The 23,935-nt window shown below is 39.5% G+C and overlaps 1 protein-coding gene across 5 annotated transcripts in view; it reads left to right on the top strand.

Annotated features, from left to right (window-relative positions):
- ARMH3 (armadillo like helical domain containing 3) overlaps window positions 1-23,935 on the top strand; it is a 172,505-nt gene that overhangs the window by 92,982 nt on the left and 55,588 nt on the right. For all 5 annotated transcript variants that reach the window (XM_024735064.1, XM_024735063.1, XM_024735060.1 and 2 more), the window contains one exon: window positions 3,525-3,600. In XM_024735064.1, coding sequence (XP_024590832.1) covers window positions 3,525-3,600 — 76 coding nt within the window. The remainder of the gene's footprint in view (window positions 1-3,524; window positions 3,601-23,935) is intronic.

Genomic DNA, 23,935 nt, shown 5'->3' with positions numbered 1-23,935 from the left:
ATTTCATCCTAGTGTATTTTTTTGTTTCATAAAGCATTTTCTTCCCTAGAAGTTCTATTTAGACTTCTTTCTTTAATATGTTCATTTCTTTCCTCATCATGTTTATATTTTCCTCAATCTTCCTGAGCATATGGAGCATATTTACAATAGCTGTTCTAATGTCCTTTTCTGCTAATTCCATCATCTCTCTTCATGTCTAGATCTGTTTCTATTGACTGATTTTTCTCCTGCTTATGGGTCATATTTTTTTCTGCTTCTTTGAATGCTGGTCATTTTTAAATTGGATTTATAACATTTTAATGTTAATGTTGTAAGTGCTTGATTTTCTTATGTTTTTTTATATAATGTTGGACTTTGTTCTGGAATGCAGTTGTGTTGTGTGGAATCACTTTCATCCTTTTAGGGTTTGCTTTTAAGGGTTGTTAGGGCAGGTTGAGAGCAACTTTTATTATGGACTAATTTGGCCCCATTACTAATGCAGTACCCATCTGCAGACTCTACCTGATAACCCATGTATTAGTAGGTTTTTCCACTCTTGCTGGTAGAAATGCAAATTATTTTATTTGTGGAGCCTTCTATGCGCGCCACAATTTCTTCTCTTTTCCAGTGGTTCTTCACCGCCAGCTTTGGGTAGTTTCCTCTTCCCTGTGTGAAGATCGGTGCTCAGCAAAAGATGGAAGAGGACCCCTCTACAAACTTCCATAGTTCCCTGTCAAACTCCCTCCTCTACAGTACTCTACCCCACAAATTCTAGGTGCCTTGGCCTGCCCAGTTGCTTATCTCTATGTCTTTGGCTTGGCACGACTTCTGGATTCTGTTTAAGTTCCTCCTCCCTGCCCTGTAGGCTAGAAACTTTTTCACATAGTAAGCTGGGGTAATCGTAGGGTTCACCTTGTTTGTTTTCCGTCTTCAGGGATCACAGTTCTATATACTTGTTGTCCAGTGTCTGAAAACTCTTGTTTCATATATTTTGTTCAGTTTTCTATTGTTTGAGGTAGGAAGGTTAATTATGTCTTGATATTCTATCATGGCTAGAAGAGGAAGGCTCACTGAGACTTTTTTGATAAAGGCACACATTTAATATTCCTATGGCATTAATTTATTGCAGTGATATCCACTGAATAGGAAGGACCTTGACACAAGCTGCCCTGAACCATAAATGATACCATATTTTGAACTGTTTTTTTCATTAAAAAAAAAAAAGATAATTAGAAAAGAAAAAGCAAGGTAAAAAACATTTTTACAATCTCTCCTTTCTAGTATGACCACTGTTTTCATAGTTGTATATTAGTCTACTTGTATGCATAGTTTTACATAGTTGTAATTATGTTTTCCTATTTCGTGTTTTTTTAAACCGTCAGAACATTTTCCTTTTTTTTTGTAGTTTTCTTAGGTCTCTTTCTCTCTCTCCCTCTCTCTCTCATTTTTTGCATAGTATGGATGTAGTTTATTTAACCATTCCTCCTTTTCATGGAAATTACAGTTTCCAGTTTTTGCTGTTACTTAACTCTCTTTCTTTAATGGCCACATGGTATGCTATTTTTGTGTACCATAATTTACTACATAAATGATAACCTTAGCTTGAGGCATTTAGGGCATTTTGAGATAATTTTGTGTTTAAATTTGGTAACTTAGAAAAGAATGTAAAAGCCTATGGCATTTCTAAGGGAAATGCAGTGATGAGGTCTGGGTGCTTGTTCACTAAAAACAGAAGTGACAGGATGTTAACAGAGAAATAATACATGGACAGGGTTAAATACCTCTCTGAGGTAAGGAGAGTAAAATTCAGCTCAATTCTGTAAGGGTTAGGTCCTCACCATCAGAGAATTTATGATTTAGTGGAGGGTCTAGTGAAAAACAGATGCATCTAAACAGTTTTTGCAATTGAGTTGAAAAAAATACATCTGACCTGCTTGAAACAATTTTGTTCATTACGCGAATAAATTTGCACAAACACTAGGTGAAACCTGAGTTCAGACTGTAGAGCTCTAACTTGAAACTATATCAAGTTCCCCTTCACTAAATCTTGTAAATTAGAAAAGCAGCTCTCTGATCATGTTTTATTAAGGCTTCCATCTTCTCTTTCATAAAATTGCATGAATTTATAAAAATGAAGTATTGCTAGAATAGATGCAGAATAGCCAGATGAACTTTCTTTCCCTATTACAGTTATAGGCCCTCCCTCTAGTAAAGCTGCTGCTACTACTCTTCTTGCTAGAGGAATACTGGTCAGGAGTAGGTAGTGATGGTACTCAGGTGTGAAGTTCCTATGCAGATTGATTACACATTTCTTAATGTTACTTAGGCTGTGACTTCCAACCTTTGAGAAAGTCTCAGGTACGTTCTTTTATTTGTTTGGGAGACAAGTCTATTTAAATTCATAATAACTAATACTTATATAACATTTACTATGTGCCATGCACTGATCTAAGGCTTTATATGTAACTTATTTGATTTTCATGATTATACTTTCATATAAGTATTGGTATTATTCTCTAGTAAGTGGCAGGGGCTAGACTGGGACTCCGACAGTTGGCTTCAGAGTTCACACTCTTAACCATTCACTGTGTAAGTGCAGGCTGTAGAACCATTCCCTCTAGGTTTAAATTCTAGCTCCATTACCTACAACTCTGTGAATGAACTTGATCAATTAATTATTTGTCTCCTCCGAGTCTCATATGTATGCTGTATTGCATATAACCTTTGTCCAATTTCTGGCACATAGTAAACTCGCTACATGTTTAGCTCATATTAGTTATTCACTCGTTAAAAACATATGCTTGGAGTGCCCACCATATGCTTGCTCTTTCAAGGAGCACTTGTGCTGGTTTGTCTCTTTTCCAAAATAGTGTAGGTACTGTAATGTGTGACCATGAAGCTCATAGCTGATAGAGGATATGATGATTTGTATTTCCATCATTCCTTCTTCTGTGAGTAAGGGTGGAAAAGAGACTTTGGTCAGAGAAGGGAAGAATATTCCTGTTGATTCATGTTGCAGGTCACACAGTTAAGTCAGAGGAGCTAAAACAGGTTACTCCGTGATTGAAACATGACCATGTTCTATCTTGCAAGGTTATTTGTCCTGTTTGACCCAGCTTAGACCTTCAGGAGAAAGACATACTGTATGTGGAGCAGGAGGGGGCACTTGCTCAGCTGGCCAGTTCCACTAAATCAGCCCCAGCCATTAGGGAAATGATAAATGTGGCAATCAGGTGACCCATCACACCCCAGTGTAGATTTTAAATGAATGCAAAAACTAGCAGGGAGTGGAGAGAGGGGAGCCCAAGGCAGAGGAGAAGTAGAATATTTTGATAGAAAGTGAAAAAAAGAGGAAAAAGTTTGCGGTAAAGATAGTTGAGAATAAGCCCTTACTTTTTTCCCTAGATGAAGATGTCTTAAATAGAAGATTGGCCCAGGCTCCGTTTGGTTATTCTAATAGTGATATTCTGCGATGTGTCTTCATTCCTCATATTTGTGCTTTATACCAGGGGTCTAACACATCTTTGTTCTTTCCTTTTTTACAGTCCTGAGGCTTTCTACCAATGCAGGCCAGTGGAAAGAAGCAGCTAGCAAGGTGACCCACGCGTTGGTTAATATCAGGTGAGGAATGAGGATTTATCTCTTTCAGAGTTCCTTGGCTCAGCCTGAGGTTTATTGTACCTTTCTAAGTGGAGTGTGTTGAACAGCACCACTATTTTAAGCCCTGATGTCTGTAGGAGTGGAAGAAATTGTCATATTTGATCAAGAAAAGCAGGAATGCATGTGTCTTTCATTTTGTCATATTGAAATAACTCACAGTGTTTGCTCTTCTCTGAATTTTCTTACCAAGAGATGGTTGCAAGCCCGTTTCAGCATCTTTGTTGCCAAAGTGTTTTCTGTGTATAGGTCATCTGAAAGCTGTTGTGTGGCAATTTTTTCTGTCATTCTCCAAGAGTTGAATGAATGACTCATGGGGATCTGGAACTTTGACGTTTTGCTTTACATGGCTATTTCTGTTTGTGGTAAACAGAGCCAAATGGAGCTCATGGGGCTAAGTCATTTCAGGTTTCTTATGAAACAGCAAGGCAATTATAGCGTGCTGTATGTATTGGATAAAATTGAGTCAGACATGGAGTTGGTTTAGGGTTTTGAGGAAGTAGCACACACTCACAGGAGTGAGCTGTTTGTAAATGGAGAGAATGTGCCTTCAGTATTATGAAACCTAAGGCTGACTTTTCTTACGTGCCTTGCTCCCTTTGTGCCTATCATTTTTCATTTTCTCAACAGTTATTATATTGCTCTTGCAAACAATTGAAAAATTAACATTGAGTACAAGAGGCAAACCCAACAGATGGGGAAACTTGATTTAGCTCCAGATGTAAGCCTTGCCAGACATTTCCAGTAATAGTAATGCACATTTACAACTTGGTATAGATTCTAATTTGTGACAGAGCTGGGATTGTGTTTATTTCTATATCTTTCTTTTCTTGCCCTTTTTTTTTTTTTAAAGGTAAAATGTCCTGTCCCTGCAGTGATGTACTAGTGTTTGGCAAATCTGGGAACAAAAGAAAAAGTGTGAATTGTGTGTGTTGGGAGGGCTGGGATGAGGGAGCATGGGGGTGAGATGTGCTAACAAGATTGTATTGAAGGTATTGAAGGTTGATCTGCCTTACCTGACGCGAGACATTTTTTAGTAAACACGGTTTTATAAATCTCACAACTAAATACATAACTGCATCGAGCAAATAAGCCAGATACTGTAGTAAGGCCTTATGATAAATGTGATTTTCTGTAGGATTCAGGAATTACAAACTGCTTTCTCCCAAATATCCCTTTGTGACCCAAGGGCAGTATGACAAATGTGAGTGTTTGAAAGAAACACCAGATTCCGGGCTACAGTAAGAAGTGCATATGGGTATAATTTATGTTGTGTTTATTAATTCATGTATTTACTTAGGCTTTCCAGGCAGTTCCTTTTCATCTGGGGCCTGTTTCCTTGATCACAATCCTTTATGCTTTCTTTATATCCTACCTTGTTGCTTTTCCTTTCAGTGGCTTCTGGCTTGGCTGCTGTCATTCTTCCCGAGGGCCATCAAACAGCTGATTTAAGCTATTGGCCTGTCCTTTTTCTTTTTTTTGTCCCTTTTCCGAATAGCCCAGAAACAACTGGCCTGAGATTTGAGCAGATAACCATGACCTCTTCCTTCTCTTTTTAGGTCTCTATCAGGCCTACCTATACCTCCATTTTCATTCCTCAAACTTCTTTGATGAACTTGCTGCAGCGAGTAATTATATCATCCTCACTGTTGCTAATGAATTAGACTTGGAGTATATGTAAAAAGTATCAAAGATCCAGTCAGTTTTTTCAAGAGGTTACTGGAAAGATGTGTTAGAATATCACTTATCACACTAAAGCCAGAGCAGGGGGAAATACTGGTGATGCTGAGCCTGCAAAAGTTTACTTTTTTCCTTTTTAACATTTATTTTCACTTAATAAGTGCTAAACTTGTTGCTGCTCTTTCTTAAACTGCTGTCTTCTTCAGCGGTCAGACTCTATAGCATGCATTATAAACTTTAAAAAAATATACTTTTTACCAATGAGGAAACTGAGTCTTAAGGATATTTGAATTGCAGAAATCCCACAATTGTTGTGTGGCAAAGCTGAGAATTACTCATAGGTCTTCTAATTCACAAGTCCAGGGCTCTTTCTTTTATATAGTAACACCTCCTTCTATAGTGTTACATCAAAGGCTCCTGGAGGTAAACAGAAAACTCAGTATGATGTATTGAAAGGGGCATGGGCATGGAAATTTGAGTTAGAGAAACTGGGTTTTTAATTTTTATCTCTACCACTTAATATGTGATCTCGAGCAAGTTATTTAGCATCTCTGGACCTCTTTCCACCATCTATAAAATGGAGGTCATGATGATATCAATTGTTTTACAGGGAAGTAGTTGTGAGAATTACATATAATGTAACATATATTAAAGTATTTAGTAAACTATAAAATACTGGTCATTTCATTTAGCGTAATGTCTGTACGGTCTATCCCTGTTGTAGCATGTGTCAGAATTTCCTTCCTTTTTAGGCTGAGTAATATTACTGTTTATTTATTCATTCATTCATTCATTTATGGCTGCTTTGGGTCTTTGTTGCTGCGCATGGGCTTTCTCTAGTTGCGGTGAGCGGGGGCTACTCTGTTGCGGCGCGTGGGCTTCTCATTGTGGTGGCTTCTCTTGTTGCAGAGCACGGGCTCTAGGCACGCCGGCTTCAGTAGTCGTGGCACACGGGCTCAGTAGTTGTGGCTTGTGGGTTCTAGAGCACAGGCTCAGTAGTTGTGGCGCACGGGCTTAGTTGCTGCACGGCATGTGGGATCTTCCCGGACCAGGGCTCGAACCCGTGTCTCCTGCATTGTCAGGCGGATTCTTAACCACTGCGCCACCAGGGAAGCCCTAATATTCCATTTTATGTATATGCCACATTTTGTTTATCCATTCATCACTGATGAAACCCCAAGTGGATTGCTTCCACCTTTTGGTTGTTGTGGTTTTGGTTATTTGTACATGGGTGTACAAATATCTGTTCAGTTCCTGCTTTCACTTCTTTTGCGAATATACGCAGAAGTGGAATTGATAGATTGTATGGTAATCTTATGTTTAATATTTTGAGGAATTGCCATACCATTTTTCTGGTTTAGCATTCTGAGCCTTCCTTAGACTGTTTCCTAAGTATGTCTTCGTTTATCCCTTCTCTAAATGTTAAAATGTTACCCGTAAAAGATGTTTTGCTTTTCTTTGTAGGTAGGCTGTGTTGCTTTGAATAAGGGTGTTCCAAGGAGTATTCTTTTCTCTGAGTTAGTATTCTCTTAGCTGAGGGCAAATAAGTGGTATGACTAAGAAGTCAGCATTCCACTGAGCCAATGGTAATGAGTGCTGCCTTATGCTCCTTAGCTTTGCTTCTTAAGAGCCTTGTGTTGTACATCCATGACACTGTTAACTTTGGGTGGTTTAGAAAACAAGAGACTGTCAGAAAATTGGACCTGTGGGTCTCCCAGGGATACTATGGGATATTTAGCTTCTGGCCACCAAATTGATTATCAACGACAGAGTGTATAAAGGCTCAGTAGTAAAGTTGTGATGGTATGCAACATTTACTTATGTTGTTTGTAAAGGTTGTATTGATCCCACACCTGGAAAGGATTTCTGTCTTTTGTTGATCCTACACCTGGAAAGGATTTTCTTTTTTCTTTTTTCTTTCTTTCTTTCTTTCTTTCTTTTCTTTTTCTTTCTTCCTTCCTTCCTTCCTTCCTGCCTGCCTTCCTTCCTTCCTTCCTTTCCTCCCTCCCTCCCTTCCTTCCTTCCTTCCTTCTTTCTTTCTCTTTCTCCCTTCCTTCCTAACTCCCTCCCTCCCTTCCGTCCTTCCTTCCTTCCTTTTAAATTTGGCTGCACTTCACGGCATGCGGAACTTCCCCAACCAGGGATCAAACCCCTTCAGTGGAAGTGCAGAATCTTAACCACTGGACCACCAGGGAAACCCCCTGGAAAAGATTTCTAAGGCAGAGTGAACAAACTCTTAGCCACCTCTCCTGTAGTATGTATGTTCTTTGATAATCACGGCAAGGGATTGGGTTGCGTGTGAAATTTTCAGATACCTAACAGCTGGGAGGGCCTCGGAGACTGGTTTGCCAGTTGATGACAGCTACAAGTTATGTCTTTGGGATCTTCTGGAACGCAGTGCATGCGATGGCAACCCTAACAGTATCTCACCAACAGTGAAAAGCAGCAGAAAGCCTGCAGACCTTTCTTTTTTTTGGAGTTTAGATTGTGACAGTGAAAACTAAAAGTACTTCTACTTGCTTGGAGGCCTAAATTTGCTCAAGTGTCAGTGTTTGCTTTTTACTTGTCTTTAGTGGCTTAGTCATGCTAGTTCTTTAACTGTCAAAGTTATTTGTGTTTAAACAGTTTGTCTCTCTCTTTCTGCTTGATCCTTCAGAGAGATTCTTAAAATGCAGCTGCTGAGAAACTATTTTTACTGAAACACCTGATGTCGTTAACATACAGGGCCCTATGTTTGTTCCTCCCTATCAGAGCGTTGTTCTATTGCTTTGCCACAAGAAAAATAAAATAGTATTGCTCCACCTTTAAAATTCCACTTGGTATAATTGTTACTTCAGCTGCCTTCACGTATCTACTGATCCCCAAAGGAAAAATACCCTGAGGGGCTATGTGCAGGGCTGGAAGGAAAACATTTAGAAGTTTTGCTTGGAGACTTCTATGCTAAATATTTCCCGTCACCACTTAGCAGGCTACCCCAGTGAGGTCCTGTACTTTAGGGAAGATGTCTGCTGACTATTAACCTAATTAGTCAGAAGAGAAAAAGAAAAATGTTAGACTAAAATCTGACCTTCATCTAACCAAAGAACTTTCAAGGTAAGTAATTTGAAGCCCTTAATGAATCTCTTCACGTTAACATCTTATTGCTTTTCACTTAATGAGCATTTTATTAGCACCAGGTTCACAATCCTGTTCTCTTGTTGCTCACAGAAATAGTGGCTGAATGACTGCAAATAGGTTTTTCTCCTGATCTGTAATTTTCTTAAGGTGGATAAAGTTTGATCTATGATATTACTCTATAGTTAATATATTAATTTTTCCTTTTATTTGGAATGCATTAAGCTAAAGTTTAGTTTGTCTTTGAGAATGACTTTTTAGATACTGCTGGGGTTAGTGACAAGCCTGGGGTTTGGAATGAGAATTTAGTGCATTTCTTTGTAAGTCTCTTAATTGTTCCCCAGTGAGATTGCCTCTTGTCCCCGTTTGCTCCACTGGTCTTTTTGTTCCGATGCTGAGGTGTGCTCCTCCCTCCTGCTTATGTGCTTATGTAGCTATTTTCCTTCATCCTAAAAAATACTCCCTCAAAAAAAAAAAAAAAAAAAAGGAATGCTTTAAATGTACACTCTGCTGGGGGCTCTCAGGAACAAGAAAATCTCTCAGCACCCTCTGGATACGGGGGTTCATTGAGAATAACACCCTTTGGAGTGGGCTGTGTATAGAATTCTGACTGTCACGGGGTGGGGGGTACGGAACACCCTCAGGCAGTGATCAAGGCCACAGTTGATGGCCACAGAGTTAGAGTTGGGAAGGGAATAGAAGGTCTCATCCAGGCAAAATCTCCCCAAATCCCTTTGCCCATGCACCTGTTTGGGCTACAAAATTTGCCTCTTAGTCACAGCTCTCTTATCAGAATGGATACTGATGAGTTGAGAGGGGGAGCAGTTTGATGCCAAGCATTTCAGCTGAAAGATGCAACTTCGTCTAGTGAAAAGTAAATATGGACTAAAGTGACTAATGATAGAAGCAGAGGCATTGGGCAGATGGCTCCTGAGTAGCAAGGAGTACACGAACATAATCTTCTAGTCCAGTTGTCTGCTCTAAAGTGGCAGGCAGGCTCAGATTATCCCCGGAGTCAGAATTTATCAGTAATGACCTTTCTTCTGTTAATCAGACCCTGCAGATCTCCCATTACAGAGAATGAAAAGCATTATGCAGATTAAAACAAAGCACCAAAATGAGGCTGCTATAATATCATTTCCCCAATACCTGGGAACATTACATATTATTCTAATAGTTGCTGTTCCCTAATCTCTTAAGACTACAGCTAGAAATGAAAAACCAAACACTGAATCCCATGTGGTTAATCATCTCTTTTGCCCTAACTTGGTTTATGCTGCAAAGTGAGGTTTTGCATTAGGTTGTATCTAAGCTTGTGAACTGCAGTGCAGTAAAGAAGTCTTGGTTTAGGAGATTCAGATACTTATAATGAAATGTTAAGATTTTTTTTGTTGGGGCTGCTGTGACTTTAGCATATAAAACCCCTCCTTACCTCAACCTGAAATTCCCTTGGGGTCTTTCTCCATTTTGCTTTGTAAAAAAAAATTGTGGGAAAATATATGTAACATAAAATTTACCATTTTAACCATTTTTTTTTTTTTTTTTTCGCGGTATGCGGGCCTCTCACTGTTGCGGAGCACAGGCTCCGGACGCGCAGGCTCAGCCGCTCCGCGGTATGTGGGATCTTCCCAGACCGGGGCACGAACCCGTGTCCCCAGCATCGGCAGGCAGACTCTCAACCACTGTGCCACCAGGGAAGCCCTAACCATTTTTAAAGTCTACAGTTCTGTGGCATTAAGTACATCCACATTGTTGTGCAACCACCATCATCACCGCCAGCCATCTCCAGAACTTCTTTATCTTCCTCAACTGAAACTCTGTACTCATTAAACAGTAATTCCTCATTCCCTCCTCTTCCCAACCCCTGGAAATCACCATTCTACTTTCTGTGTCTACTCTAGGAACTTCATATGAGAGGAATTATACACTATTTGTCCTTTTGTGACTGGGTTTTTTACTTGGCCTAACATCCACAAGGTTCTTCCATGTCATGGCATGTATCAGAATTTCCTTCCTTTTTTTAAAGACCAAATTCAGTCTTCTGTCATATATATATATTACATTTTCTTTATCCATTTATCCATTGATGGACACTTGCATCCTCCACCTTTTGACTACTATGAATAATGCTGCTGTGAACATGGGTGTAGAAATATTTGAGAACCTGCTTTCACTTCTTTAGGGTATATACTCAGAAGTAGGATTGCTGGATCATATAGTAATTCTATTTTTCATATTTTGAGGAATCATTATACCTTTTTCCACAGCAGCCACACCATTTTACATTCCCATCAGCGATACACAAAGGCTCGAATTTCTCCATAGCCTCGCCAGCATTTGTTATTTTCTGTTTCTTCTCAATCATAACCATCCCTGTGGGTGTGAAGTATATCTCATTGTGATTTTTGATTTTCATTCCCCTGATAACTAGTGGTTTTGAGTATCTTTTCATGTGCTTATTGGCCATTTGGTATCTTCCTTGGAGAAGTGTCTATTCAAGTCCTTTGAGGATTTTTAAATTGGGTTGTGTTGTTGTTGAGTTTTAGTAATTCTTTATGTATTCTGGATATCAATCTCTTATCAGATATATGGTTTGCCAATATTTTCTCCCTTTCCATGGGTTGCCTTTTCATTCTATTGATAGTGTCCTTTGATGCACAAAACTTTTTAATTTTGATGAAGTCCAGCTTACCTATTTTTTTCTTTTGCTGTCTGTGTTTTTGTTGTCATATCCAAGAAATCATTGCCAGTGCAAGTCATGAAGCTTTTCCCCTATGTTGCTCGAAGAGTTTTATCGTTTTAGCTTTTACATTTAGGTCTTTGATCCATTTTGAGTGAAGTTTTTTACATGGTGTACGGTAAGAGTCCAACTTCATTTTTTTGCATATGGATGTCCAGTTTTCCCAGCACCCACTTTGTTCTTTCTGAGATAACCACGACTCTGATTTCTTAATTTGAATCAGGCTGAATTTGGAACTTAACTGATAAGGTATAGAAATGGAGACTCCATGTTTTTTTCTGCATGTCTTCATTCCTTTTGGTTTTTAGGTTTGCTCATTCTGCTTGTTTAAGAGCAGGGACTCTAGAGTTAGGTTGTCTGAGTTTAAGTCTGAGCTCTACTGCTTACTTTGAAAAAGTTATTTAACTACTTTTTGCTTGAGTTTCCTCATCTGTAAAGTGAGGATAATAATGGAACCTGTGTCATTGTTGAGATGATTAAATGACAATATATGAAAAGCACTTAGAATAGTGCCTGGCACATAGTCAATGCTATGTAAATGTTCATTATTATTATCTTTTTTAAAAAATTGCCATCCTGAATGTGCATAGCTGGGGGTCTTACCAGCCTTGGTTCTGATGATCTGCACAGAACCTCATTCTAGACAAGCGAGTACCTAACATATTCAAATTTGCTCAGTTCCTTTGGTCCCACCTCATGTGGACTTAAAAGGGACCAGAGATCAAAATGATATTATTACAGGCTGACATTAGGGGAACACTGAAACTTAGGCTGTTAGTCTGTGTCTTGGCATCATTGATGGGAAAATGGTTTGAATGGAGAGTTTATGTTTTCCATCACTTCTAGCCCTTTGAGATGTTTGATCATGAAACTTTGGCTTTATTATTTTCAGGTGAGCAGTCTGCCATCTTGTTATAATTGTAGTAAAAGAGAATGTCCTCAAAATGAATATGAGGGGATTTCCCTGGTGGTCCATTGGTTAAGACTCTGAGCTTCCACTGCAGGGGGCACTGGTTCAATCCCTGGTCTGGGAACTAAGATCCCGAAAGCCATGAAAATGGAAAAAAAAAAAAAAAAGAATGTGAAAGGAAACTAACCAATGTGTTCTTATCTCTGGTTAGAGAGGTTATAGGTGTTTTAAAATTTTCTTTCTAATACTTTATTAAAAACAGCTATGGTTTGTTTTTTTTGGTAGATGCTCATTATTAGGCTAAGGAAGTTCCCTTCTACTTCTGGTTTCTTGCCTTGTTTTTTTTTTTAATATTGAAAGGGTGTTGGGTTTTGTCAACTACTTTTTCGGCATCTATTGAGTCGATCATGTGGTTTTCGCTTATCCTATTGATATGGTTATATTACATTAATTGAGTTTCAGGTGTTAAACCAACCAATCTTGCATTCCTAGGATAAATCTCACTTAGTTATGGTTTATAATTCTTTTTATATGTTGCTAGACTCAGATTGCTAATATTTTGCTGAAGAATTTTTGTGTCCATATTCATAAGAGATATTTCTCTGTAGTTATCTTGCGATGTCTTTGGGTTTTTTATTTTTGGGGGGGGGACGGAAACTTTATTCACGCATGCACAAAGGTTGTGATATTAACCGAAGATGATGGTGAAACTTTCTCAGCATGCTCGCTCTGGCCGATGCCAGCCTGCGGTGAACCTTGGAACCTTGGAAGCTAATTCCGGTGCCTGGAACCGTCCCCACGTGGGCCAGGAGGTGCATTGGGGAGGGAGCAATCTGTCCCCTCCCCAGCAGTCTTACCTCATCCAGGGATGTTCAGAAAAAAGTGTTGCTGGGTCCCTGGTCTGTGATCCATGGTCTGTGGCCCGGAGTGGAGAAATGCACACCAGGAGGATCAGGTCTGGCAATGAGTCCCCACCACCCAGCGATCCCTATGCACCCACTCACTCAACTGCCAGTTATCGGGTGATGTCTTTGGTTTTGATATCAGGGTAATGCTGGCCTCATAGAATGAGTTGGGGAAGTGGTCCCTTCTCTTTTGTTTTTTGGAAGACTTTGTGAAAGATCAGTATTAATTCTTCGTTAAATCTTTGGTACAGTTAATCAGTGAAGCCACCAGGGCCTGGGCTTTTTTTCACAGGTAGTTTTTTTGAGATTGTAATTCCTTCTCTTTGTTTCTTATAGGTCTGTTCAGATTGTCTGTTTCTTCTTGAGTTGGTTTTGGTAATTTGTGTCTTCCTAGGAATTTGTCCCTTTTGTCTAAGTTGTCTAGTTTATTGGCATACAGTTGTTCTTAACGTTACTTTTTTTATTCTGTAAGGTCAGTAGTAATGTTCTCTCCTTTATATCTAATTCTAGTAATCTGAATTTCCTCTTTTCTCTTTGTTAGTCTAGCTAAAAATTTGTCAATTTTGTTGATCTTTTCAAAGAATCACCTTTTGGTTTCATCGATTTTTCTCTTTTTTCTATTTCATTATTTCCACTCTTGTTTTTTTTTAATTTTCTTCCTTCTGCTTGCATTAGGCTTAGTTTGCTCTTCCATAAAACAAACCTTAATAAGTTTTAAATGATAGAAATAATACAAGGTATATTCTCTGACCACAGTAGAATGAAATTAGAAATCAACAATAGAAAGAAATTTGGTCGGAGAACATGTGTTGTATAATTTTCTCCTAGGAGTCATACTCCATAGACAGTCCCTTATCTGAGCCAATAAAAACAGGCCACGATCAGCAGCTCCTACCTTGCTTGGGAGAAAACTAGATGTAAAAGATATGGCACAGGACAAGAATTTCTTCCACAAACCAACACTGACTCCAGACATAAAATGACGCACCTAAGAGCTCTTTTGTGCACAGTATCAAAGTACTGTGTCCTCTCAGAAATTATATACCTCCAAAACAACTGTTCACCAATTAGTCCTACTACTTTTGTACCTGTACTCTTAGTTATAAAGCTCACCATGTAGGCAGTAAAAGCCAGTAAGCTCTGATTGCTCACATTTTGAGTGTAGAAAAAGAAATAGCTGTGGGCTATTAGTTCACCAAACAATACAGCAGGTTCTAGAATGCTGTGTCTAATATCTACATGTGAGAAAATCTCTCACAAAGGAAATGTATGTATCTGAACTCTAAATACAGACTTTTCCCCCACTATCACCTAGTCCTAGCTCCAGATATGAAAAAGTAGACAAAATTAGGGTCCTGTTTCTAATGCATCCTTTCTCAGGAAATATGTGAAATTCTTCCTTTATTCAACTTTGAGCCCAGCCCTCTGTCCGGAATCCAGCTACTGGAATATGAAATAGAAGGAGCTCCTCGGTGGGTTCCAGGTGCATGCTCTGAGAGTATCAGTTAAGGCCTTCTAGGTGTGGGGCCTCACCCTTTGTAAAGGCTAGTGTTTCATAGGAATGTGACAGCCAGCTTGAGGAACCTCATAATTGTGAGTTAGTTGGGAGAGATCTTATATGTATCTGATGACCTTATATTGTTTTTGTTTGTTTGTTTGTTTTTGTTTTTTTAATGCCAACTCTGTTTTATTTATTTTATTTTTAAATTAATTTTTATTGGAGTATGGTTGCTTTACAGTGTTGTGTTAGCCTCCACTGAACAACAGAATGAATCAGCCATGCACATACAGATATCCCCTCCCTTTTGGATTTCCCTCCCATTTAGGTTACCACAGTGCATTAGGTCAAGTTCCCTGTGCTATGTTCGCATCAGTTGTCTATTTTATATATAGTATCAATAATGTATATGTGTCAATCCCAGTCTCCCAATTCCTCCATCCCCACGCTTTTCCCCCTTGGTATCCATACATTTGTTCTCTACGTCTGTGTCTCTATTTCTGCTTTGCAAATAAGATCTGATGACCTTATTTTGAATGTTGTTTTGGCAAATGCTTAGACAGTCTTTTTGCTTGTTAATTACACTGATATTTTTCTCTTACTTAATGAATTATGCCAAGTACTTACTTGAGCCTTTTGGAGGTGGCTTTGAGGGACTGACTGCCTTTGTGACTGAGCCAGTGATAATGGAGTAGCTGCTTTCTGGTGACTAAGGTCATTGAGAGTACAGGGTCTTGAGGTAAGTTGGAAGGGCTTTCTTCTCAGCAGACAGTTGCAGATAAAATTGCTAAGAACGCTGGAGGAGAAATGTATGATTGGCAGTTTGCTCCAGAATGTTCTAGCCTCGGTCCCAGGTGTGTGAGTGAATGGCCCCCATGTGGCAGGAGAGCAAATTCTCTCCTCTTTCTTCAGGTACATAGTCTCACAACATTCTCTGTTTCGTAAATATGTATTTACATAGCAAAGGCCTTTGGTTTGTACCTGTCCCATTGGTTATTCATTGGATTTCCTACCTATAATTTTATAGGTAAAATGGTGTGGTAAATTAGCTTAGATTTTAAACCTAGCCTTAACTTTTTTATGGGTATCTGAGATGAGCCATCTGATTTATATTCTTCATTCTGCTAGTCTTTTAATCAGCAGGACTTACCATATGCTATTTCCAGTTTCTGTAAATAGGCATCAAAAACCTGAGAAGAAACACATTGAGAGAGAGAAAGAGAATGAATGAGAGGAAGTGTGGTGTGTTTGTGTGAGATAGATTTGGGCTTCTTTCTTTAAAAGCCTGTGGTTTTAGGAGCATTTCTTTATTCTTCTCTTTCTGTCACTGCTTCCTTATTTTTATAACTCTTTCTAAGTACTAGGAGTTGAGAACCAGAGGGGCAGTCAAGGTGACCTAGAATTGCTGCTCTATTTTAGCAGGTCAGGAAGAAAGGTGTTTCCAACTGACTGATTATAAAATGGGGTCATAAGGGTGGGAAGGGGCTAGAGTCTACAGCAGTCCAAAGCCTATCATTCCTGGGCTTTTGCCCTTTCCCAGGCAACCTCTGGCTCTCTGGAGATGGCCTGCTTTTGGCGGCGCAACTGACCCTGGTCCTTTAGGGATGGGCTGCTCCCTAATTATTATTGATTCCAAGGAAAGAAAAAAAAAACATTTTGTTTTCACCTGAGAAAAGGTTGTTGCTGTTGTTTTCCAAAAGGAATTCTTGCTAGGAAATGTAGATATTTAATCATGGCTTAGTTCACAAAATGCTGGCTTCTAATTGTAACTTATATAAAGCCTAGCCACAAATGGGATCAGTAGGCGTAGTTTAGATCCCTAATTCCTTTCCCTTTTCCATCCCATATCTAAGATACTTTAAAAAGTAGTCTTTTAAAACTGTGGGCGGTTCATCTTATCCCTTATTTTTCCTTCTTCATTTACCTTTTCCAAAAGTCAGAGTGGAACTCTGTTCATATAACTCAGGTACTCTAACCATGTTGAACTGTAGACTGTTAATCTGCTGATGGGATGAAGAAGCCATTACTATTGGGTAGCAATATATTATCCTATCAGCAAACCCAAACAGGCATCTGTTCAGCAGATGAAACTTTAGGTTTCTTTGGATTATTGTGAACAAAAAGAGAAGTGTTCTTGGCCATAGGAGCTTAATCATTCTAAATTCTCAGATTATACCAGAATGGCTAAGATCTCATACCTTTCTCTTATCTATTTGACTTTGATCTTGCAGGTTAGCAGTGCTGGGTCACAGAACCTTAAAAGCTGAAAGAATTTAAGAGGCCATCTACCCCAGTCTCCTTCCCAAAGCATAAATCTCATTTGTTGGGGTAATATCCAGCCTCTGTGTGAAGACTTAGTAAAATAGTGCTTAATACTTTAGGCTATAGCTATTCAGTTTTTAAAGTAATTAATTAATTTATTTTAGCTGCCTGGGTCTTAGTTGTGGCATGTGGGGTCTTCATTGCAGCATGTTTTGTTGTGGCATGCAGGATCTTTAGTTGCAGCATGTGGACCCTTAGTTGCAGCATGCGAACTCTTAGTTGCGGCATGCATGTGGGATCTAGTTCCCTGACCAGGGATCTAACCCGGGCCCCCTGCACTGGGAGCATGGAGTCTTACCCACTGGACCACCAGGGAAGTCCCTATTTGGTTTTTTAAATGATGAGAATCTCTTCCTCATGTCGATTCTTCCTTTTTATAACCTGAACCTATTAATATTTCTACCTTCAAATGCAACACCAAAAAATTTACTCTTTTTAAAAAAATTTACTTATTTATTTATTTTTGGCTGTGCTGGGTCTTCGTTGCTGCATGTGGGCTTTCTCTAGTTGCAGTGAGCCGGAACTCTTTGTTGCGGTGCGCAGGCTTCTCATTGCATGGGCGTCTCTTGTTGCAGAGCATGGGCTCTAGGCACGCAGCCTTCAGTAATTGTGGCACGTGGGCTCAGTAGTTGTGGCTCGCGGTCTCTAGAGCGCAGGCTCAGTAGTTGTGGCGCACAGGCTCAGTAGTTGTGGCTCACGGGCTTAGTTACTCCGCGGCATGTGGGATCTTCCGGGACCAGGGCTCGGACCCATGTCCCCTGCATTGGCAGGCTTATTCTTAATGACTGAGCCACCAGGGAAGTTCCTTTACGCTGTCTTCTATGTTGACTTCTTCAGAGGGCTAACATGTATACTACTGCCCTTCTGTAGGCAAAACATCCCTCAATTGTTCTTCATATGACATGGTTTCTAAATCTCTGGGGTACTGTGATTGTCCTTTAGATATATTTTATTTTCTCAATTTACCTCCTAAAGTGTGGTGTTAGCGTGTGCCTTGTACCAAATAAGCATTCAGTAAATGTTTATTGGATCAGATGACACCTAGAACTGGATCCAGATGTGATCTTAGTAGCTTAGATTGTAGAGAGACACTTAGCACCCAGGATATGAACCTATTTCATTTGCAGCCTCCAGTTGCATTAATTTTTCAGCAGCTGAATTTCATTGTTGGTTCATAACAAGCTTAGGTCCCACTAAAACTTTCAAATCTGCTTAAGGTGACCTGCAGTCAAATTAACTCTCCTCCATCCTGTAATTGTTCGGTTGGTAGTGCTGTTTTGCTTTGTGGTGCTGGTTAGTTTGTTTTAATGCTACTTGCTAATTGTAGAAATTTTTTAAACAATGCAGAAAAGAGCAAAGAACAAAGTAAAGTAAAATCTCACTATTCAGAGATAGCTACTATTACTGTTTTGGTGAATCTCCTGAACATATCTAGTTGATTTTTTCTTTTAAACTAACCTAAATGAAACTCTTTATCCTTATTAAATGTATCTTTATTCATTACAACCCATCAATCTAGTTGAGTCCTGATTATGTCATTCTATGTATTGATTTTCCTTTGTAGCTTTGTATCGTCAGCATATTTGATAAATACTCTTTCTAAATTTTTGTCCAGATGCTTTGATATAATCCCAACTCTGCTACTGATTTGGGGGTGATTTGGGAATAATCTCTCCTCTTTCTGGGTTTTGACTTGCTGCTGTTATGTAAAATGGCCTTGAAGACTGAAAATTTTTCTTAAGGATCAACCGCAAAGCTCTTTGTAAAGAATAAATTTGTGAAGAAAAAGCTGTGGGTGGGGAATCATCAGCCAGGGCCAGGCTAGAAAAATAAATCCTTTTATAGACAAGTCAGGGACAACAACCTTCATGGAGTGGTTAAAATCTTCCTCTATCCTCCTACTCCCCCAGCAGAGGGGTTTACCAATTGAAATTTTAACAAAAAAGGGGGGGGGGGGGGAGGAAAGGAGGGAGGGAGGAAAAAGATTATAGCAAGCATTACTTCTTAAATTGAGAAATTAAAGAGAACATACAGGTAAAGAAGATTTAAAAGGCAGTTTGGAGCGAGGGTGGGTGAGAGAGCTTTACTGAGAAAGAAGATGCTCTTTACCGTTTTCTCTTTTAATTGGTAAGCTTGGTGGTCACAGTAAAGGCTCTTCTGAGCCTGGGGTCCATAGGGAGAGAAAAGTGTGAAACTCACTGCTGCCTGCTATTTCTCCCCTAAACAAGCTTTGCCTGTGTGTTGCATTTCCCCTGGGTTCTTAAAGAAGGTGTGTGATAATCTAAAACTGAAACTGAGGCAGCGTTTTAAGCAGGCAATTAATGACATGATAAGAATTTTTAGCTCCAGTAGATTAATTGTTAAATGAATTGTGTCTGAATTTTACTGTGATACCAGCCTAATTATAAATATAGTATTTATAGTAGAAGACAATAATAAGCAGAATTATATACTCAGTGATCAGACTTTAGGAGTTCCTAACACGGAGGAAAGATTTTCTTCTTAAACTGTCTCTTGCTGTTCTTTTTATGTAGGTTTTGATTAATTTTACCTTGATTACACATGTTTCCCTGGAGCCTAGATATTGTGCATGCTCTAGCAAAGCAGGCTCCTGTTCTAAGAGGTTTAATGAAGTTTTTTGTTCTAATTGGTTTCTATATAATTCCTTGTAAAACCAGTAACATGTGAGTGGGATGTCAAACACAAGGTGCACTAATGCATTTTCACTACCCTATACACCAAAGGACATTAATTTCTCTCTTATTTGACACTATTTTCATATGATGAAAATTCTCAATCTCAAGGAAGCTCTAGAGACAGTTGGTTCTCATTGGTCTCTCCTCTCCTGCATTCATCTTGGTGACACCTCTGAAAAGGCAGCAGGAGTAGCCATCTGTAGTTGGAGCTCATTCTGAGTAGAAGGGGGCGGAAGATTTCTTACCAGGGTTTTGAGTGTATATCATCTTTCTTATGCGGTAATTTACTAGATGGAATTCAGATAGCGATGAATTAAAATCTGTTCCTTTTGCCCATTTAATCTGAACTAATTTCCTATTTTAAAAATATGGGGACTTCCCCGGTGGCACAGTGGTTAAGAATCTGCTGGCCAATGCAGGAGACATAGGTTCAAGCCTTGGTCCGGAAAGATCCCACATGCCATGGAGCAACTAAGCCCGTGCACCACAGCTACTAAGCCTGCACTCTAGAGCCTGCGAGCCACAACTATTGAGCCCACGAGCCACAACTACTGAACCCCTTGTCTTGCAGAAGACACTGCAATGGGAAGCCCACGCACCACGTGAAGAGTAGCTCCCGCTAGCTGCAACTAGATAAAAGCCCATGCGCAGCATTGAAGACCCAACGCAGCCAAAAATAAATAAATTAAATAAATAACTTTTTTTTAAAAGAAATAAGGCCCCGATTGTTTAAACAAACAAACAAACAAACAAAAAAAACGAGAGGAGAGAAGGAGTAAAAGATTTCTTTGACTTAAATTTCACTGCATTAATATGCCCCCCACCCTTCTGAGGATCAAAAGCACTGTTTCCTTCTGTTGGCAGCTATTGAAGGTCCTTCCTTTGGGGCTTTGGTAATATCTGTGACCTGTAAGTGTCACTTGTAATGCTGAGCGTTTTCTTTTCATGAGTCATTTAGCAATTATCTATGGTTTTGACTAAACTGACCTCAATTGAAAACTCTTGAGGTTAAGATCTCCATGCCTATTGCGATGTACCTCTGCCCCATTACCCTGAGCTCTTTGGGTGCTCAGGGACTATAACTTGATTTGAAAAGCTCAGTGTTCTTTTTTGGATTTTTTTGTGTGTTTGTTTTTACAAGAAATCAGTGTTCTACTAAACCTGACAATTCATTGTCTACTGGACAATTTTGAGTTGGGATAACAAATTAGAGTTTGGGATACATTGCAGATGATAAATGTGACTTCCTTAAAAGGAAATCCATTTGTTTTGCTTAGTGTTTCTGTGATTAATTACTTGCCAGATTAAATTGCTCCATAAAAATGCATAGTATTTTGTTCAGTTGCTCTTCATGGTGATTAATTAGGCCATACTGTTGCTTCATATGTTAATTATGCTGACTTTTTTTTCTCTTCTAGTTTAATTAATACAGCATTTATTTGAAACACTGCTTTTAGGACAGGACACTGTTTTAGGAGGAACAATGCCCAGAGTTGCTTTTAGGCTGGTGTTAGGGAGTAACACCTCAAATTTTCTGAGAGTGCTTCTGTTGGTCCTTGTCTGTATCCGTGATTTGCAGAGAGTACACTAGGAATAAGTTGGGAAAAGCTCTGTTTGGTTTTTCTGTAGTTATTAAAGGTAATATACTGAAGATTCTTGGCTCAATTGAAAACTGATTAAGAATATAGAGGAGAGGGCTTCCCTGGTGGCGCAGCGGTTGAGAGTCCACCTGCCGATGCAGGGGACACGAGTTCGTGCCCCAGTCCGGGAAGATGCCACATGCTGCGGAGCAACTGGGCCCGTGAGCCATGGCCGCTGAGCCTGCACGTCTGGCACGTCCGGAGCCTGTGCTCCGCAACGGCAGAGGCCACAACAGTGAGAGGCCTGCATACCGCAAAAAAAAAAAAAAAAAAAGAATATAGAGGAGAGACTACTGATGCAACATGTGTTATTAAACAAATGTAAAGTTAAATTGTGTGTGTGTGTGGCTTAGGAAGGAGCGTTGTTTCCTAGGATGCTGCAGGGTGCTGATGAGGAAGTCAGGAATATTTAACATTTTTTTTTTTTTTTTTTGCGGTACGCGGGCCTCTCACTGTTGTGGCCTCTCCCACTGCGGAGCACAGGCTCTGGACGCGCAGGCTCAGCGGCCATGGCTCACGGGCCCAGCCGCTCCGCGGCATGTGGGATCTTCCCGGACCGGGGCACGAACCCGTGTCCCCTGCATCGGCAGGCGGACTCTCAACCACTGCGCCACCAGGGAAGCCCTAACATTTTTATTAATAATCTAGGGCTGAAAGTAAACAGAATGATAATGAAGTTTGTAAGTGATGCTGATTTGGAGATGTTTCCTATATGCAGGAGGCAGAGAAATGATGTAGATGGACCAGGAAGAGAAGCATCACAGAACTAGAATCACAGCTATTCCATTGGGAAAATGCATATCTGCTGTATAGAAATAGCATAAATAGAATCAGACAGATATTTTCAAAAGTAGTCCACTCCTAGTAATTTACCCAAGTGAAATGGAAACCTGACTTGAATAAATGTTTATAGTGGCGTTATCCATACATTCTCTCAAAACTGGAAACAACCCAAATGACCCTCAACTGATGAGTGAATAAACAAACTGTGGTACACCCATATAATGAAATACTACTCGGCAATAAAAAGGAATGAATCACTGATACATGCAGCAACATGGATGAATTCACTTGCATTACACAGTATGAAAAAATCTGGACTCAAAAGGCTATATAGTGTATGGTTTGATGTATATGATAGTCTGGAAATGGAAAAATTATAGGGACAGAATTTAGATCAGCCCGGGGCTGGGGTTGGGAGGAGGGGTATGGGGGAAATTTTTGGGTGATGAAACTGTTCTGTATCTTGATTGTGATGTTGATTACATGACTGTATGCATTTTTCAAAACTTACAGACTGTACACTAAAAGGGTAAATTTTACTGTATGCAAATTTTACCTTAATTTAAAAATTAGATCTTCACAGGGAAAGGTAAGACATTAAACTTTTGACTATCACTCCCGCAGTTTATATGTGGCAACTTTTTGAAACTGATTTGAGTAACAGGAGGTGGAATTTGGATTTTCTTCATGTTGCATCCAAATTCCAAGGGTTTTTTTGTTTGTTTGTTTTTGAGTGGAAGCAGAGATGGAAGGGTGAGTTGCAGTGGATTTCTTTAGGTGTCAGCATTATATAAACCTGTATACTGATATAAGGGTTATTTTAAGAAGAAAATCACAGTTAAGGAGCTTTTGGACCTTGTTGATAGCCATCATACAAAGACAAGCGAATCATTTCCCCAATTTATGGATTGAATCCCATTATTTGGAGTTCTGTGGATTTAGTTTTTGTTTTAAAGCTTTGTTTATTTGTTCTGTCTGGGCTCTTCCATGACTGAATTGTTATAAGACCCAGAATAGAGCCCAGGGTATTTCTGTCCCAGAGCTAGCTTCAGAGACAACTTCTTTACCTCTCCACATTTGGACTGGAACAAAAAGCTTCATCACACTATGGATCTGTGAGGCAGGTTTGCAGAATGTCAGGGACCCAGGGATAGGTAAACCACTAATGCCAAATCACTGCTGAAAGCTGCTGTGCCTTTTTCCTCCCCCTCCCCCATGTCTCCAGTGATCTGAACTGTGTGTATAGTGCTTGTTTCTCATGTCCAACTTGAAGCACTTCCCTGAATGCCAAACTCTTCAATATCTATTCAGTGTCTCTAAAAATAGCCCAGTGGGGGAAAATTATATGGTGGTAGTATTATTACACTACTTGCAGCAATAATACTTAATATAGCTCTGTGGCTGCAGCTTAGTGCGCTAACTGCTGACTACCCTGAGCAGATGTGTGGCCCTCATTCTGGCCCAGACCAGGCAGATTACATTTAGCAAGATGCTGATTCCATGAGTGATTTGCCAAGCAAATATCTCTGAGTCTTCCAGTGTTTATAGCTGAATGGTTTTTAGCACTGGACCTGAAGGGGCTGCTGTGCCCCCAACCAAGACCCCATCTGTTAAAACCTCACATTGATTTGTATCCCTAGTAATAAAAATCTGTCCCTTCTCCTAGTGTGATAAATAATGCAGATAATACTAGATGAAGGCTGCTATTGGAGCAGAACTCTAATCATTCTGTTCAGTGTTGAACTGAAACTAATTTAATCAGAAATGGGATTTTCTCATATATACATATCAAGTGGCCTATTGTTTTCTTATTCTGACTTAGCATGTTCACCTATACTTGCAGGGTTTAGCAAGTAGTAATTTAAAAGATGTAATTAGCTTTGTAAAAAAAATGACAAGTTTTAGCAGGGAAAGAAATTATAAGATGACATTTAAAAATTTTGCCTGGATAAATAGGTGATAATGAAACACTGAGATAAAGGTTTATGTCAGCAGCGTATCATATCTTAAT

Source organism: Neophocaena asiaeorientalis, unplaced genomic scaffold (genome assembly GCF_003031525.2).
Source record: "Neophocaena asiaeorientalis asiaeorientalis breed wild unplaced genomic scaffold, Neophocaena_asiaeorientalis_V1.1 scaffold240, whole genome shotgun sequence".
Taxonomy (NCBI): domain Eukaryota; kingdom Metazoa; phylum Chordata; class Mammalia; order Artiodactyla; family Phocoenidae; genus Neophocaena; species Neophocaena asiaeorientalis.
The sequence above is the reverse complement of the archived record's forward strand: the minus strand, read 5'-3'. Positions and strand labels throughout refer to the sequence as shown.